This window comes from Esox lucius, chromosome 13 (assembly GCF_011004845.1).
Source record: "Esox lucius isolate fEsoLuc1 chromosome 13, fEsoLuc1.pri, whole genome shotgun sequence".
Lineage (NCBI taxonomy): Eukaryota > Metazoa > Chordata > Actinopteri > Esociformes > Esocidae > Esox > Esox lucius.
In genome coordinates this window covers 29,929,506-29,945,038 of record NC_047581.1, presented here as the reverse complement: position 1 = coordinate 29,945,038, position 15,533 = coordinate 29,929,506, and the positions used below count along the sequence as shown (strand labels likewise).

Below are 15,533 nucleotides of genomic sequence, written 5' to 3'. Positions count from 1 at the left end.
GTGATATTATTAAATGGTGATGCATCTGAATAACAATTTAATTTAGACAGGGAAATCAAACTGACCTAAACAAAAACAAAAAAGATATATACATATAAAAATGCACATATTTAGGAGGGGAAAAAAGAACAACAAAGCGGGTAATTAATTAAACATTCAAAATGCCTTTTTGGCACCAGAGCATCAAGTTTAAGGCTAGTTTGCAAAGCATTCGTTCGAACGAGCCCGCAGTTAATAAAAACAATGTGCTGTGTCTGTGGGCCTACTGCAGGAGATTTCTCGCACACTATTACAGGAAAGTTAGCAAGGGTTTCAGAGTAAAATGTTTAGACGTTTTGGAAAATACGTGAAAGGACTGTTAAAGACTTCTTTCAGGAGCATATGCAGTCGCATCATGTCTATTGTCCTTATGGCGTTACCACGTGGGACCATATTTGTGAGGTTTAGAAAGGTCTATCAATTAAGATATTTTTTCACAACGAGTGCTATTTTCAACCAATAACAAGGTTCAACCAAAAAAATATTCTGATTTGATCTGTCTGTTTCCACTCACATGTATCAAGGAACATTCCCATTGAAACTCATATAGTTTCCTTTCCAAAAAAGTCGAAAAAGAAGGTTTTGAGTGAGGAATATAAGTGTTAAAATGTAGAGACCGCGGCAAATTGAACGATTCTGTTCCTCGCTCAAAACTTTCCTCCTCAACTTTTTTGGAAAGGAAAGAAAAAGGTGCAGTGGTCTCAATTTTTTCCGGAGCTGTATGTTGCCCTAGGGGGACATACCTGTATGTTTGTTGCTGCCGGGAAGCACATTGTCTTACAGAAAAGCTTTCACATTTGATGACTGCCGTCGGCCAAATCGGAACCTGTCCTGGTCTTGACACCTACATCTCTACTTTCTCCTCCCCTTGCTTTACCTGTGGGACGCTGGTGCTGAGCTCAACTCAAATGCCACATCCACGTCATCGCTTGCCGCCATATTGGGTAAACTACTAGTGGACGAGGCGGAGGAAAACGCAGAAATATTGCTTCTGTGTTCGATTAGCGACATTTGTTGTTGTGTAGTTGACAACACCAGTACTAAAACATCCGCTGGAGTCCGTAGCTGTATGTGTCGGGCACATTAGAGGGGGTAAAAACTCGGGCAGTGAGAGTCCGAGGCGAGGGGTTTAGTCTTTCGTGTTTGGACTTGTAGACATGACTTCCCTGACACAACGAAGCTCGGGCCTAGTGCAGAGGCGGACCGAGGCCTCTCGTAGCGCCGCCGCCGACAAGGACAGAGGGTCTGGGGATGAGGACTTCGAGCCCCGCCGCGGGGAAGAGGAAGAGGAAAAGGACAAGGGAGACTCCAAAGAAACTCGTCTCACTTTGATGGAAGAAGTGCTACTCTTGGGATTGAAGGACCGCGAGGTAGCCATACATTTTTTTTATAATATTTGTATCTAAAATCATAGCTATCTTGCTAGCCATTGTACTATTAGTTATCATCACAGTACTGTAGCTTTTTAGGTAACGTTTGTTACATTTCAAAGATGTCAAATGAACTAGCTATTAGTAGTCGTTAAGAGTTCTGCACCTAGCTACTTACCATTTTAAACATCGATTTGAATGTAACCTAGCTACAGTACAATTGCTAGTTAGGTACTCGGTTGTGTTTATTTACTAGCTACTACTGTACTGAACTGTAACTACCTAGTTACAGCAGTAGGTTGACAGTGTTTATCGAACTGTAACTAGATAGACTAGTTGGCTAACTGTTTAGTGCCTGTGTTGGAAATATAAGCTGTATTGTTTATTGTTCCTTAGTATTAACCAGCTAGCTTGCTCGTTGTGTCAACAAAAAGAACTAAATTTAGCTAGCTAGCTAGTGTTGATGTAACACTTTAGTGTGCGGTATTGCTTGGTAGCGGTTTGTTACAGCAATATGTATGTAACATCTACTTTGTCAGCTGTGTTTCAAATTCAGTGGGGGATATGCCCTCTGTTATATTCGACAGAGTCACGAATAACACGAATACGATACGATTGTTATTCAACCTGTTAACGAAACATTTTGCTTGAATGTAACGACCAGTCAGAATGTATCGACCAAATGTTTTCTTCCACATAATAGATTGACGCGTCAATAGTGGTCTTGTATGATATCTTTTATGACGTTGCTATAGATTTAAATACCATACCTTCAGACCCAGTATTTCAGATTAATAGGCATAGGAATATAGTGAAAACAACACTATACGAGTCCCCATTCAAGCCACTGTCCATTCTGTTGATTTTATTTCTGTTCGAACTGCAACTGTCAACTATTTTAATAATCGATTCATCCGTTATATAAAAACTGTCACTAAATGGCACTCTTCATCCTTCTTATTCTTGTTAGATTAACTTGCTGTTGGTGTTGTTTCTGGAAAAAATAGTCAACCTTGCTGCTGGTGTGTTTGCTCTTCTTTAAGGCTTTCTAGTTAAGATAACTACTAGGATGCCAACAAATAATTAGTTATTGCGTTTTCTTCAATAATTTTATTTTTCACACATTAACATTATGGCACGTTTGAAAATTCAGGTTGACACCATTAAGCATTAAACGTTTCTTATGAAATTTACTTCCACCACAAGTAACATCTATGAATTCCATGGTTTTTGCTACTGGCTGTTTTAATAACTTACAAGATGGTAATATTAAAATCTTACTACTTGGAATAGTCAGGAATTGAGCCCATGCTAGCAGCGAGACTGAAGACGGACTTTACTCTGCCAAAGCTACTTCATTTCGTGGCACAACAATGTTTGGTTTTCTTTCATATATGAATGACATTGATGCAATAACTATCTTTATAGGTAACGCTAACTTTTTTTGTCAAGGGGAAAGACGAGAGAATTGTAGAAACCTCACCTCTTTTACTGTGCAAGGGGTTGTGGTCTATATTACCCCAAAAAGCATGCAACGATGCATACTTTGAAAATCCACCAGAAAGAGTCGACCACTGGTGAACTTTTGCCTACTCTTTTCAGCGTACTATAGTTTGGGACATGCTAATATTCTCACATACTAATCTGGCATACTACATAGTAGGCAAGTATGCTTTTTGAGATTCAGCCTCTGTGTGATTTCTGTGTGTGCGCATGGCCCTGCAGTCTAATGCCTTTTTATGGGGATTGGTGTGGGGAATACCTATGCTAATTAGGAACAATTGGCACACACTTTCAATTGACAAATACAATGGGATTAATCATTATAACATAGGTGCAGACAATTCTGGGGTTTAAGAACATGTCATGAATTTGACGTAGATTTTTCTTAGGACCTTTCTCAAGAACACATTTAAGAAGAAACTTAAGGACTTATTGGTGAATGAGGCCCATTGATTCCAGTTGTGCTTAAACACGTTATGTGGTATCCCTGTGACTGGACTTTGACTTTTATTCTGTTCCCATGGATAGTTTTATAGAAGGTGTGATTTGCATTTTCCTGCAGGAACCATTTATTATATCTGTTTGTGACATTTAGTGTCACCGTTATGACTCGCTGAGGTGTGTCAATTCAATGAAACAATGGTGCCTTTTTCTTATTAGAATTGTAGGCAGTGCTGCCTGTTCTTGTGTTTACAGACAGGAACAATATATTTAATTCACAGGGCCTCTTTACACTGATAAAGAGACAATATATATATTGTTCTTGTGAATATTTGGCGGACAATATCTTGTTTTAGGTATGCCAGGTTCCCGACTTGGCTACAGCTTTATCTTGTTTTAGGTATGCCAGGTTCCCGACTTGGCTACAGCTTTATCTTGTTTTAGGTATGCCAGGTTCCCGACTTGGCTACAGCTTTATCTTGTTTTAGGTATGCCAGGTTCCCGACTTGGCTACAGCTTTATCTTGTTTTAGGTATGCCAGGTTCCCGACTTGGCTACAGCTTTATCTTGTTTTAGGTATGCCAGGTTCCCGACTTGGCTACAGCTTTATCTTGTTTTAGGTATGCCAGGTTCCCGACTTGGCTACAGCTTTATCTTGTTTTAGGTATGCCAGGTTCCCGACTTGGCTACAGCTTTATCTTGTTTTAGGTATGCCAGGTTCCCGACTTGGCTACAGCTTTATCTTGTTTTGGGTATGCCATATTCCCGACGTGGCTACAGCTTTATCTTGTTTTAGGTATGCCCGGTTCCTGACATGGCTGTAGCTTTATCTTGTTTTAGAGCCTGCCCAGTTCCTGACGTGGCTACAGCCGGCTTTATCTTGTTTTAGGCATGCCCGGTTCCCGATGTGGCTATAGCTTTATCGGGTTTTAGGTATGCCGGTTCCTGACATGGCTACAGCTTTATCTTGTTTTAGGTATGCCGGTTCACGACACGGCTACAGCTTTATCTTGTTTTAGGTGTGCCGGTTCCCGACACGGCTACAGCTTTATCTTGTTTTAGGTGTGCCGGTTCCCAACGACGCTACAGGTTTATCTTGTTTCAAGTGCAGTGTTGAAAACTCCTGCTGTTGTTACATAAATATAATTTAAGGGGTACATGTCACAAGATACGTTTTTTGTTTCATTTTTCTTGAACAAAAAAGCCTGTCTGATTAGGCCTTGCTTTACTTCACCTTCTGGCAGAAACAAAAATGAATTTGAACTTTTAAAATGCAGAAAAAAGCTGTCTTAAAGGGTTACATCACCACCACTCAGTTGATCTATATTTGTTCATCAATATGATGTTAACTTGTCATGTGTGCTATCGAAATTGTGAATTTTCTTACGTGACCCCAAAAACGGGTGTCTACATTGGGCTGGTAGATATGGACAATCTACATTTCCTGGTTGTTATCAAACCACAATGTCTAGAATTCATAGCAATTTCAGGCTCTTCTTGTAAAGAGGGTTATCTTGTAATTGGAAGCAGCCAATGTTTCACATTCTCGGAGACGAGCTGGCCTGCAAGCTTAGAGTATCTGTAAAAACCAGTACTGGCACCATTTAAGGATGGGAACACTATCAGACAAGGAAGGAGGGCTCCTGTCAGGCTTACGTCTTTACAAAGCCAAAATGAGTCAGCCTGGCTGTCCTGCAATGTCTTGGGCGTTAGGACCATGGAGACAGGTCCAATGGCTGTGTGGAACAAGGACAACCATATCTACCAGCGCCTAGTGTGATCAAGCAATCAGCCAATCACAAAGGCAACAATATTCATTGCCATACGGACACATTTCCAAGTGCCTTGAAGCACATATCTGTTTGAATTTGAAATAATGCACCCATTTATGGTTGTTGAATGCCCAGACACAACATCGGACCAGCTTGTGAAGATTTAATTTTTCAGCTATCCGGTGTCCCTCATTGCCCCGTTAACCGCCTTTAATTAAACTGGATTCCATCAGCTACAGTTTCATCTGTTCACGTGATCAGGGTCTGGAATGGCCAGAATCCAAAAAGAATCCTCTTTTTGAGTCCTCTGGGACGGCCAATGTAAATGCTTTTGTCATTTCAGTGGGACCTCTGCAGCTGTCATGAATCTGCCTTCTCTGACGGGTACCCTGTCAGGTCTGCTGTAGGGCACGTAAAGGTAATCTGCCGCCAGCTTCTTCAGAGCCAGTGTCATCGGACCAGTGCTCAGTAGACCGTCTGTCTGGCTGCTTTAGAAGACTGATTACATCCGGCTGTTTGGTCAATCGCTTTCTCCCAGTCAGACTCGTCGTTCCTATTTTACTGTGACTAAAGATCCTTCCTTTGCAAACATCTAGCTTTAGTCTGCGTGAACTGGAATCAGAGCGCGGAGGTGATCTGATTATGAAAGTCGATCACATTTTTCTTCATTAGTATTGAATCATGCTAGCTGTGTACATCACTTGACTGTAGACAGTGCTAGACTTCAGGTGAAACCATCAGTGGCTGTCTCCCTCTCCCTGGGTCTGTGTACGTCCTGGGCCTGCATACGTCCTGGCAGTCTGTAGCTGCCTCCCCGTTGTCCTGGGCCGGCATACGTCCAGGCGGTCTGTAGCTGCCTCCCCGTTGTCCTGGGCCTGCGTACGTCCAGGCTGTCTGTAGCTGTCTCCCTGTTGTCCTGGGCCTGCGTACGTCCAGGCTGTCTAGCTAGCAGCCTGGACCCACAGGAGCCCCCTGCCTCTGCTCAGTCTGTCCTTTGCCTCCTGGAAGGGGGGGACACCCTGGTCCCTAGGTATCATTTGGAGGGTGTTCCTCTCTTCTGGCTTTGCTGGACCATTGAATGTCACCAGTGGCTTAGTGAAGGCTGTAACTGGTGTGCACCTGGTAAGTGTTTTCCCCTGGTATAATTTCCGTCTGTAATGTCACTCGCTGTGAGATCTAGAAGTCGTTGCAATAGTCTTTTGTGGGTAACTGTTCTCAACTGGGGGTTTCACAGTAAAGGCCTAGCTGACCCCTGGGGGTTTCACAGTAAAGGCCTAGCTGACCCCTGGGGGTTTCACAGTAAAGGCCTAGCTGACCCCTGGGGGTTTCACAGTAAAGGCCTAGCTAACCCCTGGGGGTTTCACAGTAAAGGCCTCCCCTCCCTCCTGTACGAAACAGGAGGATAATAACAGTGTTCAACCCAAGCTGCCAGCCCTATGATTCTGCGTTGAGACACTCTCATAATGTCCTCACCTCAGGTTATGAAAGACTCACAGTTCACACAGGAGGAGGAGTTTAGACCTTTACAGTTGTCCTTTTACATTCTGGATTTACATTTTAAGAACTTAACAGACACTTTTAAACAGAGCTCCTTAGTTAGCAATCCTTTAACAGTAGATCTGCTTTGCACAGGTTTCCATAATCTTATTTTTTTTATTTTCCTCATTCATTGCTGTCTGTTGATTGATCAGATCAGAAACTGTGATTCAACAATGTTACTTTTGTTGGGTTTACATTACTGACAACCACTCATGTAAAGCATTTTTTTCCCTGCATGTTTTGGTTCCCCACATAGTAATTTCCTCCATCTAGAAAGTTACTCTTAATGGGCTTTTTCATTTAATCTGTATACATTCCTTTGTGTTTTGTATTGTTTGTTTTGCCGTCTAAGCGTTCCCAAACACTCAAAGCCTTAATGGATGCATTTAAAGGTTCAGCAGGGTGCTTAGCAGAAAGGACGGCTTGTTGCTCTGCTCTGGTCTGACCGGTCAGCTGATCTGCAGGATAGTGCTCTATTTAACTTGGGTACGACCTTCGCCGTACTCAACACCATTGCTCTGGTCTATGCGGTGGCCATTATTTTAACTAGATATATTTTGGACTGACCGAAGCTTGCCATTTTATTTCTCTCTCTAGTCGCCCTGATGACCATATACTCAGTACAGTTAAACAACTGTGCCTTGTATTGAATCAAGGGGATCACCCAACGAATCCTCTCAGCTCCATAGCAACGTGGTGATATTGCGTCTTCGTTCCCGGTGGGCTGACTGGATGCCCGACCCTCTTGTGGCCTGTTTCCTGACAGAGCCAGCAGGGACATCAGGCCGCTTTGCAGTGGCGTCGGTGTGTCCCACCTGGTCTGCGTAATGACAGAGGAGCGTTTCAAGGTGATGACCACACTGTTGGCTTTTCCCGGGCGTTCCACCTCAAGCTGCGGGCCAGTGCTCGGGGACTGGAACCATGTGCCTTTTGGGACAGAGAGGGCAGGCCTAGAATCTAATCTGCCGTGACGGGCATTGGATGTGAAGCCAGTTGAACTGGTTTGATGGAGCCAAAGTACTTTACTGAGAAGGTAGCTGATATGGCTGTAAATAACAATAAGGCTGTCTTGTCTTACCTGCTTTCTGGAAGGCACGCACGCGCGCACACCTCCGGCCACACCCAGACTGAGCCGTACGGTTACACGTGTTCTCACACTGTTCTTGTGTCCTGTTGTGTCTCAGGGCTACACGTCTTTCTGGAATGACTGCATCTCGTCGGGACTGCGCGGCTGCATGCTGATAGAGCTGGCCATACGAGGGCGGCTGCAGCTGGAGGCCTGCGGCATGAGGAGGAAAAGCCTGCTCGCCCGGAAGGTAAGAAACCACGCAGAACGGAGCAGCGGTGCGCATGCTGTCGGAAAGGTGGGGCAATTGAAATTCAGTTCCTGAGCGGTGTGAATAAATACGCTACACTCTGTCCTTATTTACGTTTGTATTCTGCAGATTTGTTGATATTTACAGATTTATTTTGATAAGCGGCCATTGTTTTCACGCTTGTGAGTTGACGTTTTGCATTAGCATCTTGCCAACTTCTCGAATGTGGCTGTGATGTTTTATTCACTTCGAACCTGCTTGATTCTGAGTCAATGGTTTGTCGCTTTTGCACCATATATGGAAGATACTTGGGGCTTTAATCTGTTTAGATATTGAATGGGCCCGTCCCTATAGGCTGTGAATTAGGTTTTACGGATTATTGCATTTTTTTAATTATTATTTCAGGAAGCAAACAAACCTGTTGACACTGAAGCAGCATCAAAAGGACCAGAAGTTGTGACTCCACAATGCTATTGAAGTATCTTGCTAGCTAGAATGCACCAATACTGTTGACTGGTTATTAATTGGGTGTCTATCAAGATTCCCAATCTATTTTGATGTAATAAATTAAGACAGTGCTGCATTGATTAGATTTAGCCAATAGTAATAAGCGTCACCTTGTCCTATAGATATTTACCGTTATCACAATGCTGAGGTGGCTTAAGCCTACTTGAAACACTTGTATTATTTGAAGTGGATCCTTCCATTGGGGATTGTTAGAATGAATGGTGTAAGAATGCACAGGGACGTTTTATGGGCATTGTGACTCACTATTTCAGTCAATAATTTATCTCTACAGGCTGGTAGCTGAGATTTTAGGGGAAGCAGACGCACAACTAGGGTGTTGCCTGCCAGTAAGATTACATTAGATAAGTAATACAGTGTTTAGAGAGAGACCATGAGGAGGTTGTGGTCGTGGGAGTATTATTCTATTGATTCTGCTGTAGTAGCCTAAAGACAGGTCTTGTGTTGACTGTGAGTGGTTGAGTAACAATGTTTTTTCCCCCCCACTTTGTTCTGTCCACTGCTGCAGTGTGATTCCCTGAGTTTCTGAACCGCTTTGTTTTTCTGACGGGGTCGTTCTCACGTCTCCAGGTAATATGCAAGTCAGACGCTCCAACGGGGGACGTGCTCCTGGACGAGGCTCTGAAACACGTGAAGGAGACCCAGCCTCCGGAGACGGTGCAGAGCTGGATCGAGCTGCTCAGCGGTGAGTGTGTCAGCGCTAGAGGTTTGCCCTCCGCTCCGGCACGCCAGGGCGGGCCTCAGCCTCGTCCAGTCACCGCTACTCGGGTGAACGAAGGTGTAGGCTGTGAACAGCTTTGTGGTTAATATCGGTCATGGTACGGTCTCCTGTCACTCGGCTCTCCTACTTCCTGAATCATTTACATTGTCTTAACTGTGGGTGGCCAGATTACCCATTTAGTAGTTGTGATCTAATGACTAGATCTAGCCAGTCATCTAGCCGACTAACTGGTGGAGCTAGTTTGGAAGCTCTGTAGGATATGAAGATTTAGCTGGAGGCGGGTGTTACAATGGGTACATGTGACTTGTTTCAGCCCAGCGGACCAGTCTGGGGGGACAGTGCTGGGAGAGGTCTGGGTTTACATGTTTCAACCACCTGTCCAAACATTGTCCCTAGATGAGAGAGTTGGATTTTTTATGCCAGGAAGGAGTGTAGGTGCTCTGCGCATGGTAAGGCACATTGACAGGAATTAAGCGAAGTTTCATCAACGCACATGAGAGAACCTGCTAAACGTTATGAATATAAAAGAATACAATACCTGTATGAAACCCATTTGAAACAGATCATTAAATAGGACTCATGTTGAACCTGCTAAACATTATAAATATAAAATAATACAGATCATTAAATAGGATTCAGGCCTTGTAATATCCACAATGAATGGCAGGACCCAAGGTTTCCCAGCAGAACATTGCCCAAAGCATCACACTGCCTCGGCTGGCTTGCCTCCTTCCCATTGTGCATCCTGGTGCCATGTGTTCTCCAGGTAAGCAACGTGCACGCACCCAGCCATCATCGTGATGTAAAAGATAACGTGATTCATCAGATGAGGCCACCTTCTTCCATTGCTCCATGGTCCAGGTCTGATGCTCACGTGCCCTTTGTAGGTGCTTTCGGCAGTGGACAGGGGTCAGCTTGGGCACCCTGACTGGTCTGCGGCTTCGCAGCCATATATGCAACAAACTGCGATTCACTGTGCATTCTGACACCTTTCAATCAGTACCAGCTCTAACTTTTTCAGCAATTTGAGCTACTGTGGTTCTGTTGGATCGGACCACACGGGCCAGCCTTCGCTCCCCACGTTCATCAGTGAGTCTTGGCTGCCCATGTCCCTGTCACCGGTTCGCTGTTTTTCCTTCCTTGGACCACTTTTGATAGGTACTGACAACTGCAGACCGGGAACAACCCACAAAGCCATCACAATTTGGCCCTTGTTAAAGTTGCTCAGATCCTTATGCTTGCCCATTTTCCGGCTTCTAACACATCAACTCTGAGGACTGAATGTTCACTTGCTGCCTAATATATCCCACCCACTGACAGGTGCCATGATTACAAGATTATCATTGCTATTCACTTCACCTGTCAGTGGTCATAATGTTATCGCTGATCGGTGTATAACGTGCAACAACACCCACTGTTTAAATAGCGTAGTGGTTAATGAAACAGTCAGTCTCATAGGACACCGTGTATCGAATCCAGCCAGGGCAACAGCATTCATGCCTTCTAATCGTGGGGCCGGCTGAACTAGGTTTGCCTGGTTTCTTGTAAACAATATTGCAATCTATTAAAGTTTATATTACCTGTCATTGTAACGTAAACTGAAACTGTATTTACTGAAGCCTGTGGTGCGTTTTTGGTTTAGTTCAGTCCCTGTGTGATAAGTATCTGGCAATTGTTTTGCAATTCTCTCTCATTATCAAAGTGAATGAGGTTAGTGAAGTGTATCTTACTTGCTGACTGTTAGCAACAGTATATCGTGTTTGTGCTTACACTGCGTTTCTAATCCAGGTTTGCTGTGATTTCCTACCGTTTGGGGAAAATGACACCGATATGGTGGACAGATAATGTTTAGTGTCAGCCCAGGGAAGGGTGCACTCTATTGGGGAGCATTTGAGGGCATATTCAAACCTCGGTTTTGAGGAGATTCAGATTGTCTGCACTGTAGAAGAGCACAGGAGGAAGTCTGCTCTCAAGTGGAGCACATCATGTTGAGCCGCCAGTGACATGGCTTCATTACCACAGACCGAGCCGTCTTCAAACTGGCCGTTAGTGAGGTCTTGGATATCTGAGGTCTTTCCAGGAAGACCGCGTTACTGGTTGGTTGTCCTTGATTTTGTTCAACCGTCTGCATCAGTCAACACTGCAAGTGTTTGGCAATCGTATTTTGTCTGAAGCTAGATGAAGACTAATGTTTGTGTCTGCCATTCTATTGCCAGATTGCCCCAGATGTTGTTGTTTAGACTCCTCTGAAAACAACCCGATCCATAGACAAGGCAAACATTCAGGGCCCTGATTGTGGTTTAGTCAGCTGTGGCCCAGCTACTGTCCATTTCTCAGACAAGTGGCCCAGAACCCAAAGTGTCAGTTGTCAGTCCTTTAAACCCCACCCCCCCACCCGCCCCCGTTAGCCTCACAAAGCGTCAAAGGCTTTAAAAGGAAAACGAAACACTTAATTAATTAAAACAATAATAAAACAACCTAACACCTCATTTATGAACAAGGAGAGAATTCACAGAAACCTTTCAAATAATTAGTGTGTCATTAATCCACTTCAAAATGTGTTCCTCTGTGTCCTGGTGCAGGTGAGACGTGGAACCCACTGAAGCTCCACTACCAGCTGAGGAACGTGAGGGAACGCCTGGCTAAGAACCTGGTGGAAAAGGGCGTGCTGACCACGGAGAAACAGAACTTCCTGCTCTTCGACATGACCACGCACCCTCTCACCAACAACAACATCAAACAGCGCCTGATCAAGAGGGTCCAGGAGGCCGTGCTGGAGAAGTGGGTCAACGACCCACACCGCATGGACAAACGCCTGCTGGCCCTCATCTTCCTGGCCCACTCCTCTGACGTCCTGGAGAACGCCTTCGCCCCCCTGCTGGACGACCAGTACGACCTGGCCATGAAGAGGGTACGGCAGCTCCTGGACCTGGAGCCAGAGGGCGAGAGCATGAAGCCCAACGCCAATGAGCTGCTGTGGGCTGTGGTGGCAGCGTTCACCAAGTGACTTGACTCTACTGCCAGCGGCCACCAGGGGGTAGTATAGTGTTGAGGTTGCTTGGTGGTTTTGGCAGTGGTGGTGGTAGGCGAGGCGGAGGGAGTGTGTTGAACAGTTTGGGGAGGGACAGAGAGGAGGCTGGTCGCAGGCCTCCCTAATGGAAGGATGTTACTCCCTCTGCCTACACTTCTGAACGTAAATGACTACTTCCCAACCTCCAGACCTGTCCTACACTTTGTAGTACCCCCTGTAGAGATCTCTCCTGTCTCTGCTTCCTCCATCAACTTTCTTTCTGGGAGGGGTCATTACATCACTCACTTTTACAAAAGCATTTTACTCCCTCTAATCAGTCGAAGAGCAATGTTTTGAATACCAGACTGAGTGAAATTATGAAGAATTAACCATCAAACCTCTCGGTCTTCCTCCCCAGTCAAATCTTTATTTTTCTTTCTAATACGTCAGTATGTATAGGCTATGTTACACTCTCACAGTATCTAGATCAAATTATTTCTAAAAAAAACCCAATGTAATCCAATGTTCTTTGGTGATATACATGCAAATTGGATCCATCCTCTCAAACCAACGTGATGACATGATCCTCTAATTGAATGGTTCTCATCGACATGTCTGGATTATTTGTGAGAACACTCCTGCATCAGAAGTGTACCCTATTCCTGAACCAGGGCCCTGAAGTCATTCGCTATTCAAGGAATAGGGTGCAGCCTTTCCTGGTGGTTTTCAAGTGAAGGAACCCTTCCGGTAGGCCAGTTTCTGCAGGTTAAAAGCAGGGTGTAGTAGGTCTCGGTCTGACCCCAGAGAAATATAGAAATGTAATGATAGTCTAGATCTCCACAGTGTGTTTTGGTAGATCTGTCTATTCTGGAAAGTATGTCTGGCGGGGGGGGGGGGGTGATCTGTCGAAGCAGAGAAGGTGACGTCCTCTCCCTGGATCTGTCTCAGTTTCGCTATGATTCCGGACTTGTTACCATAACAATAAAGATGACCCCGATGTCCCTCCCCCTGTCTGAATGACAGGCCCTTCCATCCTGCGTCGGTTCAGCTGTCTGTCATGTTCCTTGAAATCAATAATCAGTTTATTTTTGTAGCCTTCTCATGACAGAAATTCCAGCTAGCAAATGTGCTTGTTGTGTATGCACACCAAGGTCTGAAATGAATAAACCAATCAAAAGGATAGACACATTCCACTTTGTTTTTTTTTTAATGTAGAGGTAACGTTATGTACCCATCCCTCAGCCTCTTTAGCCTAGCTTGGTCTCCGAAGGCAACTTGCCTCTATTTAAATAGACGCTTTTCTAAACCACAGATGTTCTAGTCTATGCCCGGATCTGTTTGTGCTCTCTCTCACGCTGAGGTTCCCTGTGGTCAGTGTTACCCCATGGCAGTTGGGTTGGATAGCACAAGGCAGATCCGGGACCAGGCAACAACACTGTGGCGGTTGGCCTGGTAGTTCTGGTAAATCTGTTTTTGCCGAGGCCTGCGCCGTCACCGCCGGGGTGCTAGGCTGGGCATGTGCTACCGGCTGGAACGTGGCAAACGTAGCACGTTGTCGTGGCTTTACGTTCCTGTAAAGGCGTGTCAAAAAAGTCTGACCAATCACCACACCATGCTCTTAATTTTATGTTGCGTTCTTTTTTCTTTTTAAATTTCATTTAATTTAATCAGTGATGATTTCTACTCACTTTTTTTAATGAAAACATTTTTAGTTATTTTTTTTTTATCATTGGCTTTTTCTGTTTTGTTTCCTGCACACATTATGGATAATGACATTGTGATACGTGTTTGATTTGATCATGGCAGTTTTGCCAATACATATTGTGTTGATAATGTTGTTGCTTTTCAGTCAATCAGTGGATGATGATGATTTGGAGACGTGTCGTAATACTGAGGTTTACAGGGGACTGACCAGTCGCTGGTCTTCACTTTAACTATGTGCATCCCAAATGACACTGTTTCCTATATGGCGGACAGGTCCGTAATAACGCTAACCGAAAGCCTATTAGGAATAGGCGAACATTCGGGATCCACCATGATTAGTTTTTTACTGGAGAATATTCCAGTGGGTTAAGAGGATAGTTTGTATGCATTATAACAAAGGGATCGTTTATCTGTATACCTTTACTTCGACCATGAAATAAACTATGATTACAGAAGTGCCTAACTGCATTTCATCTGTCCTTTTTGTTTTTGCATGATGTCTTCATTTTCCTTTTCACCACATTCATGCTCTTGGTGGGTTTGTCGTTATTGCTAATTCTGTGTTGTGTTGCTGTTTTCTGTGTGATTAATTGAGCTAGGCGAAAGGAGACATGGATGTCATGGTGAATGTATGTGGATAAAGCCAGGTTCGTTCTCACACAATAGCCGACGGAACATGAACTAATGTAGTCCATGTCTGTACTCCATGTCTGAACAATAGTGTTCCCCTTGAACTATCCCCTGTGTTGTCTAGAGCAAATGAATGAAAATGGTCCCAACCGAAAGGCCAACACAAAATGTATTCTGTCAAGCTCATTTTAAAAGTTCCTTGCAAGCAAACTACAATTACATAGTATTTCCAGAGACTAGCCATCTTAAGATATCATCAGATGTCCTCTTTATTCCCTTGTGTAGTATAATCAGGTAGTAAGGCTTGAAGGGGGTGTGGTATATGGCCAATATCCCACGGCAAAGAGCTGTTCTTTGGCACGATGCAGGACGATGGGTGTAAGGGTTCATGGTGGATTGAGCACCAGAAATAATTAAGGCCAGATTAAAGGATCTCAGAGTAGCAGAAAGTTTGGTCCCGCAAAAGAATGCAAGCTGGGCAAGTGTGTGTGTGAGACACAATCCTATCGGGAGACAAGTTTGGAAGACGCCTACACAACCAATCAGACACTTCATTAGTCCAGTCTGCAACAGATAATCACTGAAATGTGAAAATGCAAAAACCATTGGGCAAGTATAAAGGAGAATATGTCCAAGTATTCCTTTGGTTATTCTCCCTTCTGAGCAGATATTCCTCTCTTCAACACTGAAGGAGGATCTCAAGTCATTGTCAGGGCTTTCTGTATGTTCTGTGTTTGTGTGTGTATGCATGCCAGTTGGTGTGTGGGCACGTGCACATCTGCCCACCAACACCTGGAGCTGACATAAATTAACCTAAGCAGAATCAGAAAACTACGGAATTTGGTTATTTTGGGCTCCAGACAGGTGTCGGACTAAGGTGTGCAAAAATCTGGTGACTTTACCAAGTTTGGAGGACTCCAGATTTCGAATTTCCGTGATTAAAATCAATGCATATTTTACTTG

General features: G+C 44.3%; 1 protein-coding gene across 1 annotated transcript; it reads left to right on the top strand.

The window, feature by feature from the left end:
- The first annotated feature begins 874 nt into the window (after nucleotides 1-874).
- On the top strand, nucleotides 875-14,419 carry golph3 (golgi phosphoprotein 3). Its single transcript, XM_010876961.5, has 4 exons — nucleotides 875-1,409; nucleotides 7,849-7,980; nucleotides 9,076-9,190; nucleotides 11,809-14,419. Exons 1-4 carry the CDS (start codon nucleotides 1,197-1,199, stop codon nucleotides 12,231-12,233), a joined length of 885 nt encoding a protein of 294 aa, XP_010875263.1. The 5' UTR covers nucleotides 875-1,196; the 3' UTR covers nucleotides 12,234-14,419.
- Nucleotides 14,420-15,533: the final 1,114 nt, after the last annotated feature.

Coding starts and splice junctions, on each gene's coding strand:
- golph3 (XM_010876961.5), top strand. CDS start 1,197: ATGACTTCCCTGACACAACGAAGCTCGGGCCTAGTGCAGAGGCGGACC. Junction 7,981..9,075: donor AAAGCCTGCTCGCCCGGAAG/GTAAGAAACCAC, acceptor TCACGTCTCCAG/GTAATATGCAAGTCAGACGC. Junction 9,191..11,808: donor CTGGATCGAGCTGCTCAGCG/GTGAGTGTGTCA, acceptor GTCCTGGTGCAG/GTGAGACGTGGAACCCACTG.